Source organism: Mesitornis unicolor, unplaced genomic scaffold, assembly GCF_000695765.1.
Source record: "Mesitornis unicolor isolate BGI_N332 unplaced genomic scaffold, ASM69576v1 scaffold46917, whole genome shotgun sequence".
NCBI classification, from domain to species: Eukaryota; Metazoa; Chordata; class Aves; order Mesitornithiformes; family Mesitornithidae; genus Mesitornis; species Mesitornis unicolor.
Genome location: NW_010195263.1, coordinates 590 through 10583, shown reverse-complemented (window position 1 = coordinate 10583; position 9994 = coordinate 590). Strand labels below are relative to the sequence as shown.

Sequence of the window (9994 nt, the reverse complement as noted above, 5' to 3'; positions counted from 1 at the left end):
TGAGACAGGTTGCGAACAGGTCACAGAGACCTGGAAAGTATTTGTTACATAGATATGTAAAGTAAAAGTAAATACGGAAAGTACTGCTTGTCCACTCACAGACCCACGACAGAGTATTGTCCATGCCACTGATTACATAGAAATGAAACTCTGCTTAAAGTATTTCTGATATCCCAGACTTTCAGGAACAGTACTCTTTTATTTGAGAAGGCAATTTCAATCCTGTTATTTTTAGTCTCTTTTATCCCATCCATTTTAGTCGAGTTTATCTATTGTGATTGTCTGTAGAGTGTTGATTAAACCAACACTTTAAAACCAGTAATTATTCTGTGACATGAACACTGAATTAAACCAGTATTATTCTGTGACACTGAGCTATAACCATTGCTTGACATGCAATGAAGTAGCTTGGCCTTATTAACTGAGTAGTTGCTTTATCTGAATAGGCTCCATTTCAAAAGAGGAATGCTGTTCCTGGCGATGAAAGTAACCTTGGAATAAGGGATTGCTTGAGCGAGAGCTGTACAGTACCTGGCCATATGAATTTTCCTGGCTGTCAAGTAACAGTCAGCCCTTTTCCTCTCTTTTAGCATTTTGAAATTAAAGACAAGTAGAATATCACTCCATAAAAGATCTGAGTGTTAATTTAATCATCTCTGTGACTCATCTACTGGGGAAAGAAAAGGCATCACGGTTTTTTTCAACATTATCCAAAACTCAAGCTGTGATGCAGCAGTTTGCAAGGGTGTCCCACTGGTTCTGATGATTTCAGACCTTCCCCAATAGCTAAACTGTATGACCATGAGGGTGAGGATGAACTTGGCTATGACCTAGATCTGCAATTCACAAGTGTTTTTCATACAGCTGCAATAATATTCCAGAAAATGTAATTGGCCTTTTACTTCATTCACTTTTGCAAATGAAAATAAAGCTACTGTGAGAGCAGATCTTTTGCTAAGAAAATATTTTTTTTAATATTTTTATAGCTCTGTCAACAATAAAGGAGTCTCACAGTCTAAAGTCTTTCTCTAAACCTTTTTAATGGAAAAAACTTCATAGAAAATATCTTTTTACTTTTTTAATAACATATAACTATATACATGATTAAAAGCTGTAACAAAAAGCTGCAGGGACTGGAAAAATGTTTTGTTGGATCCATGCAGATGGTACATTTAAAAAAGGATTTCACAAATCCATGTACATCAAATGGAGCTGCAGTGACAGGGCTGAAAAAAATGGCAACTCTCTATTATTTACCTGAATGTACTGGGAATAAAGCACAGACGTACAAAATACACAAAAAGAATACAAAAGAGTACACGGTGTAAATGCTGTTAGCACAGGAAGTTTCTTTTTTAAGTAAATAGGAGAAAAGAAGTACAATCTCCTTTTTCACATTTTATAGTGCAGCTTATAAGACAACTAATCTCTTATTTGCTGTATTTTGTTTTTTCTTAACTCTGACATACACTACAGTAGAAGATACGGTATTTGCATTTAACAACTCAGGAATATTTTGGTCTTCTCCATGTCTGTGAATGTACTGTCATTTCCGAATAACATCACGTATACATATTGCTTTAAAAACACGTACACAGTTTGACATGACTTAGAAATACAAAATACTGAGGGCTACCACACTACAAAGTGCTGGATACTCTTGTCCTGATCCAGCAGTATGTTGAAGGACACACACAAGTTCAATCTAAGAGGAATTCCTCAAAGAGTAAAGGAAGTTAAGACTGTGCAGAAATGATTTGCTGATCAGATCTGGAGTTTTCAACAGTTCATAGGATGGACTCTGCAGCTAGGAACACTGTTACATCTGAGGCCATATTTCTGTCCATACGTCCCAGATAATGTAGCTACACGGTGTCGGTGATTCACTCTACTTTAAAAAGAAATTTTCTTAATTCTAAGTTAGAACATGAAATGAAACCTCTTTTTAAAAAGTCTGGTGAGCTCTGCAGCTGGAAAGAAGAAAGAGACGGTGTTTAGTTTGTTAGTTATGACTTGGAAGAGGTTCTGTAGGCAGCAGGAAACACGGTGACAGGTTTTAAACACCTCGCTTCGAAAAGAACTTGCTCATATTTTTGTCTTGGGCCTAAAAAAACCCAGACATAATTGAGGAGTCAGTGCCAGAGAGTAAGCTCACCTGAGGCTCACAAGCACGGTGAGGATGGCAAGCCATCATTTAGTAAGAAAATAAAGTCAAGCCTAGTTCTTGCCAGGTGGGCTTTTGCTGGGTTCTTCCTGCTGTAATGAATACTTGAATGATTCCCAGTGTAATCACAGGCAGTTTAATAGCAGACAGATAAATGGTGTCTGTGTGTGCATGTACTTGTTTGAAAAATGAAAAAAGGTGAAAACAACAACTGTAACAACAACGAAACTAGGCAAGAGTGAAAACTGAAATATTCTGTGAAGTCCTGGGAGCTGTTCCTGTTCTCTGTAACACCCCCGCACCCTCTCTGGCCACGCTCTTTTGGAAGGCAGGTAAATCCTTTCAAGTTCCTGTAAGTGAGGGAGGATTTTTTGCTTATAGCAAGACATTAATTATGAAAATAGGTTTGAAAACCAAATCGCTGTGGGTCATGAAAGCCAAATCTCACTGAGAAGTACCTGGATTTCGTTGTCCGTATTATGGTTGAATTCCCTTCCCAGTCTGACCTCTTTATGTGAGCATTCGAACTGGAAAGTTGCCAATACACCAGCTTCTGACTCGTTACCATTCAGTCTTTTATTTTTTTTTAAGAACATCGATACTTTGTATATGTTGTTAATTTCTAGCATTTTGGGTAGAATCTGGCTTGAATCTAGACTGTCAGCACAAGGCAGGTCTTTTTGAGAAGGCAACCTGAAAGCAGTGAGACTTATTTTGTTTATTGAAAGAAGAGATAAATGTGTATGTGCATGCATTTGCATTTAACAGTTTTATAGCTAGAACCATTATTAAATGATGCTCAATAGCAATGTTTCTCTCTTGTAATGATTAGTTTTATAAAGACGTAACAATTCTCAGGAGAGTTTTATGAAAACATGCAGAGTTGGTTTGTGTTACATATGCAGTTATGTGCCCAGTATATATGTTGCAACTTAATTTCTTAAATATATATTGTGTAACACTTTTTATTCCTGAGTGCTGGTCTCCATAAGGAATAGAGAGGGTGGCATCATGTGCTCTTCTGCACAACGTGGTCCTCTGTCATTTTAGGAATTCTTCTGAGGGATCTTTATTGTCACAGTTTTAACTTCAGAATATTCTCTCAATCCACATTCACCCCTACAAAACAAATTGCAGCATCAGCTTACACCAGACATTAATTCTTTATCGACCAACAACTCGATTCCTTGATAAAGTTAAGATATAACTTAAAATTCTCAGCATAGGTTTCTGACAAAATATCCAGCAGCACAAATCACCATTTGCACATACTGTAAAAGGGCACTGAGCCTGCTCAGACCTCCACTAGACTGCTGTAGAAGAGCTCTTACTGTCCTGGCACAGCATCTTTTGTAAGATCCCCTACACTGCTAGAAGCCACTTCCTAGGCCCCAGTCATCTGGGAGCACACATGGCTCTGAGGGCTTCACGTTCTGCTTTGGGTAAGTTGTGCTTAAGAAATGGGTGTTTCTGAATGCCATGTAGATTTTGTTGTAGTCAGCTCCAGCCTGGCTTATCTCTTGGGCAACTCTGCTGAGGTTTAGAGTGGACATTGCAAAGCTTCTTGGGAGTTACGCCTGTCTTCTCTGAAGTACAGGTATTTGCATTTTGCTGGGCATATTTTAGTAATGGAGAAGTGTGTTCCAGTCAAGTCATTGGTTAAGTAAATTCTAATGTGTCTGCCGGAGGCTGTGTATGTAAAGCACTCAAAACAGGTACAGTCCAAGTCTGGAAGTAGAGAACTCTTCTGTATGAACTCATATGAGGATTCTTTTGCACAAGCTCTTCTAGACATTTGTTTCTTGGTTAAATTCTTACCCCACCCCTAAAACACATACAATACTGCTCCCTTACTTGCATTAAAATCTAAAAAGTGCTGACATGGATATCATGTTAGCATCTTTACTGTTTGACACTGACTTCCCTCTGGATCCAGCTGTGTCGAATTTAATGCCGACTGCACTATAAAGAATATTTCAGGGCAATTCCTCAGAACCTCCTAGTAGTAAGTGTTGCTTTCAGAATGGAGTGAGGAGCTACTGTTGAAAGCAATTAAACTCCTCTGCATGCTCCTGTTGTGGCATAGCCTACTTCGTATTTACCTCTACACTCTAAGTTTTACACAAAATATAAAATCGGGGGAGGAACTCCTGTAATCTTCCTTAAGATTACATTAAGGAGTAATTACATTACTTAAGTTAATTCATTTGGGCAGAAATATCAGTATTTACCAGCCCATTTCACTCCACCTGCAGCTTTGCAAACTTTCTGATGTGCCTGTTGGCTTGGTAAGCCATACACGTGATACAGTGGTTGATATTTAACTCAGACTGGCGATTCAGTAGGCGGTTTAAGATTTATCAGAGTCTAACTACATGCAAAGAAACATATTAGTGAACATTTTTTGACATGTGAAAAGGTGAAAGGTTCCCATTGATTTGGACCACCTCACCCCCAGCTTTCAGTAGAAAGTGGTAGATTTGTCTCCGAAGAATGACCAAAAATTTTGCTGTTTATCAGACTCAGCTGAGCCACAGAACCATTCCCTTACGGCTCAGTGGAAGCCGTCACCGGGAGCCACATGGAGCCCAATAACTCATGCTAGTAAGTAATCACAATTAGATGCATTTATTGTCTGTCTCTTCAGCTCAAGGCTTCAGGGCCTTACGCATTTGTTTTCTGGCCAAAAGTTTGGACGTGGACAACTGTCATGAATTCTAATTTTTCAAAAGTTAACAGGTTGCTCTTGCTGAATAAGAAGATGGGTTATTCCAGACATTGAGAGCAGAAGAGTCAGTGCGTGTTCAGTTAAAGGACTCACTTGTCCCCACAACCTAATACAGGGAAGTAGAGAGCAGGAACATCCTGTTCTATGGCCATTTAAGAAATACTTTATACTCCCTCAGTCCAAGAGAAAAAAGGTAAGAAAAAGAATTATAACTCCAAGCTGTTCTCCTGCTTGTTCTTCTTTTTGGGAATGCTGCTATGCACTGCTGTATCTCAGAGCTATCCGGACAGTAAGAATTCCTATGACATTAAAGGATAGCCCTGTAGTAGAATGGCACCTCCTTCCCTTGAAGACGTTTGGACACAGACCAGAACTTTGGGGAACTCTAATATAAAATGCCCACATGTGGCTATCTGGGATGAGCCAGGTGATTTTTAGTTACAGGAGTTAAATTTTGCACCACTCAGGTAGTGATAAGAAGCTTTAAAGAAGTGTAAATCTAAAAAAATCCCTCTTTTAGACTCCTTGAAGAATACAAGAATATTTTAAGGAGCCTTAATGGAAGCAGTAATCAGTTGTCTTGTGTACATGAGTTCTGGTTCTCTACTGGTATGCACACACCCTGCTACATTTTGTGGGAGTATAACATGAGTAGAGCAGATCTCAGCTTTCCGTGTGCAGTTTTTTTCCCCCCATGTGTGATAAAAATCTGTGAATTGAAATGCAGGATCAAAACAAGTCCCAGATAAGACAGTGTTAGCACAGACAGCACAGTGGCACAATTATGATCTGACTGTAACACAGTATTAGCTTAGCAATGGCACACATATGTGTGGATGCTTTATCTTTTTTTTTTCTTTAATTGCCTAACTCAACATTATTTATGCTGTAAAATGTATCTCTTAAAAACAAAGATCTAAGAAACCATGGCATTTTAATAAAAAGTATGTAGATATTAATGCGGGGGGGGGGAGGAGGTGAATTAGAAGGTGATATCTGATCAAAGAGGTTCTGAAAGGAGTAGAATAGTTACTCATAAGTAGGTTTTCAGGCATCTCTGTGAGATAGAGATTATTGCCATTTCAAACGTTTGGTGTTTATGATGAATATTTCCAAAGCTGTAGATGGGGACTCAAGTGTTCAACAACCACAGATTTTTCCATGGGAGCTGGGGTGCTGCCTGGTTTCCCCCCCTTTCAAAACCTCCACGATATCGATATGTGAATATTTTGCTTGCGCAGTTCACCTCCCTGAAGTCAATGGGGTCACTCTTGGGTGTCAAGTTACTCATGTGCTCTGTCGAGCTTAGTAGTTTTAGAATATTTTCACAATGATAAGAGTTAGATGAGCTGACATATTTATGCCAGTGTGAGATCACCTCATAACTCATGAATGTGGAGAATAGTATGAATGTGTTATTCAAAGTACTCCCTAATGAGGGAAAATATTTTAGACTACATAGAGCTCATTTTATAGATCAAGTTGTATACTTCAACATATTTAAAGTTTTAAAGAGTTTGACCTTACTTTAGTTTTACTGCTGGGTATGCCATTAGCCATAAGCTATTTGGAAAACAGAGAGAGACATATCTGGTATGCATGCCTCCTGCACAGAAATTAATTCAGTCCTTTGTACGCGTAACCAAGCTGGGGCTGATGCAATTGCTAAACTTCCTTGTGATTGTAATGAGAATTAAAAGCTGGTAAGTCTTTAAATAAAATACGTGGGACAGTATTTGAGTGTGGAGCTCCATTACGTTTCTGTCTTATTCTGTTTAGAACTTTGGAATGGAAGGTGATTTTTTGGAAAGGGATCTAAATACATTTGTATATCCTTCTCTTGGCCTGTTTTCATTGGATATTGTTTATAAATCTGGAAGAGATAGATAACATTTTAATAATATTCAGATGCACCTATTAGGGAAAAGTAAAGAAAGGAAAAAATAGCAGGATAGGCAAAATATATGGCAAACCAGCTCTGAAACAAGTACACCAAACCAGTCAACAAGCATACAGCAGTACTCAAAAGAGAATCTTTTTGCAAAAGTCCTGGTTAATATGGGTAAGAAAACACAGGTTACAAGTTCAGAAGAATACTCAGAAATTTTCAGTTCCTTTCAGAATACAAAGGAGGTCCCAGTAACTTATTCTGCTATTAAAAAGGGGACAAAAAAAAGAAGGAAGGGAAAGAAAGCGGCCTTACCATATAAATCACTGGCATTTAGAACTGGCAATGATTATCAGTCATTTTATGTATTCCCTGGTCCTCAGATCGGAGTCTTTCCTGATCTTAATTTGCAAGGAAGGATTCACTAATGTTTACTAAGTTCTAGAGCTGAAAACAGTTTAGAAGACAGCAGTGCAATACTTACATCTCTCTCCCGTTGCCAGACATTTTGAATCCTCCAAAAGGACTTTGGGCATTTAAGGCATTGTAGCAATTAATCCTGTAACAGGAAGAGGCATTAAGTCCAACTGTGTTGTCAGAGAGACCTTTGGACAACTTGGGCAGAGGCTGAAACTTGTGGAGCTAAGGAGACCGTATACCTCTTTAGTAATAACAAACTTGTCTCATGTTGAAGAGAAATGAGGGATTTATGCCACAAAAACAACATTGTGCTCCTTACTCATAAGGAGGATGGCATTTGGCCTGTGAGCACTGGAGGAGGGCACCGAGCACTTGGCCACAGCTTTAGGAATGAATTGTTAATCTGCTGACAAACCTCAGTGCCAGTTTATAACACAGAGCCATTAGATTTGAATTTGTCCTTTTTCTCCCTGATTTCTCATGGATCTTCAGTTTACCCAGGCTCGACATACCAAACTGCAAGCCATTAAACTCTAGAAGTGGCATCACCTATTCGTAAGGACTAGAGAGAAGAGGCATCCTCTCAGTTCCTCAGTGTTCTGGAAAGTGCACAATTCTTTGTGCCTTTAGCAGAAACCTGACAGGACTCCTGTGCTCCACAGAAAGGATCATTTATACTGTTTGTTTTTGGTAATGCCACTCAGCAGTGTGGCTGCCATGCTAATGGGAAGCAAGGCACCTTCCAGTTTTCAACAGCATTCACCCGCAGTGAGCAGTCACACCACCTCCCTACAGCTGTTCTGTATCTTGGTTAGTGATTCACCACTAGGATGGTCTAGATAAACATTTTTGCAGACAAAAGGGTGCAAAACTGAGACGCCATAATGATGGTGAGTCAAATTCTTTATCTCTAAGAGCCAGGAGTGTGATAACTTCTCCCTTACCAGACTGTCCCAGCCTGCATTGCTGAAGAGACTGTCAGGGCCTTGTTTATATCATTTGTAAAGACAGCAGCTACCAGCCCAAAATCAGAATTGTTGGCTCTCTCTATAACTTCATCCATGGTTTTAAATCTCAGTATTTCTTGAACAGGTCCAAAAATCTGCAACAGAGATTAATCATTAATTAAGAAACCAGCCCATTCAGAGGCATTTTATTCCTGTTTTATTCTGCTTTTTAAATTGCCTTCCCTCTCCTGTTTACAAATTCCCACAGAAGCATTTAATAGTGGTAATAGCTGTCTGTAAAACTGCATGAATTTCCCAATTTCAGTGGAACCCATCCACTCTTCCCTTATCTTTTCTTTGAGGTCTGAGACTTTACAGCCAATGACAAAAATTGAGCTGCTTTACCCAACTGATGTCATTGGTTGCTGTGTGCATAAGAATTCTGAAAGTGGTTTTGTTTTGGTTTAAATACAGTGGTAATTTTCACTGTAAAGCTTTCATCTCAGGAAGTAAACGAAAGGAAAAAACAATCACGTTTAGGCCATTCTAAAATGATCTTGAATACCTCCTCCTTGGCAATCCGCATGTCATCTGTTACGTTGGAAAACACCGTAGGTTCAATGAAGAAGCCCTTTCTTCCTAGCCCTTTACCCCCACATTCAAGTTTTGCTCCTTCTGTAATGCCACTTTGAATGAGTTCCAAGATCTTGTTGTATTGCTTTTTATCAATCTGAAAGAGAGAAGAAGCCATTTGACTTGGAGACTGTGCACTTGACGATCAAGTCAGAATTGGTTTTTTTAGGTAAGTCATGCCCCATGAGTAGACACATGATTTTGTTCTCTGCTCTTTGAGCTGGAGATGCCAAAGATCTACAAATAGTTGCTGACTTAAGCCTAGGGCTCAGTCTTCTTAAGGATGTGTCTCCTATGTATGTGGATCAACTTAAATTCTTGCTAGGCAATCTGGTTTATAAGCACAAACAAAGCAGATCATTATCTTTTGTCCCAGGTTAACTTCCTGAAAATGGTGTAAGCCCAGCTTATTAGTGGCAGAAACATCTTCTGAAGACCTATTTCTAAGTCTGCCCATCTTTTCCTTACAATTCCTGTCTCCCTAGAGGTCTACAAGCACAGTTATGGTCGTAGGCAATTCTTGACAGTAAGTGCCCACAGAGACTTTGAGTTTCTCACAGCTCTGTACTGGGGGCTGAAGACCAGAATCTTGCTGTGAAAGCTGGGAGGCAAACATTGAGAGTTTCTGCTTAACAAGAAACATCTCTGAGCTGCACAGTTTATTCCTTCAGAATTTTAATCTTTAAAACATTCATCATGCCAACTACCCTGGGCTGTGAGCAAGTATGCACTGCCTGACCTCAGCCCTAGCAGAGTTTAAAGGCTTCCAGGCTCCTTCCAGGCTGTAGAGCTGAAGAACGATTCCTTTACCTGTGGACCCTGTTCCGTAGTCGGGTCAAAAGGACTCCCCACGACTCTCCTCTTTGCGCGTTCTACACTTCTTCTAACGAACTCTTCATAGATTGATTCCTCCACGTAAATGCGTGAGCCTGCAGTGCAGCACTGACCTTGATTGAAGAAGACCCCTTGGTGAGCTTGTTCCACAGCATAGTCCACTGAAAAACCAAGACAGCACATGTTGCTCTGAAACATCACAGACACATCTGCTATTGCACCAGTGTCGTGTGTATTACATAGTGCCACATTCCTAAAACTTCAAAGCAGTAATAGGATTTGGTTAAAAAAACCCGAAACAGCAACCAAATCAAACCATACTATTGTTGTGTCGAGTCATAAATTAAAATGGTTTGTTTAATTTTGAGTCATAATCCCTG

At 39.4% G+C, this 9994-nt stretch overlaps 1 protein-coding gene across 1 annotated transcript; it reads right to left on the bottom strand.

The window, feature by feature from the left end:
- Positions 1–1448: 1448 nt before the first annotated feature.
- Positions 1449–9775, bottom strand: LOC104543437 (retinal dehydrogenase 2; the record flags this gene model as incomplete). Its single annotated transcript, XM_010188051.1, has 5 exons — positions 1449–3283; positions 7265–7339; positions 8145–8302; positions 8713–8877; positions 9591–9775. Coding segments are annotated over 5 exons (656 nt in total), but the record flags the coding sequence as incomplete, so codon positions are not given.
- Between the last annotated feature and the right edge of the window lie 219 nt (positions 9776–9994).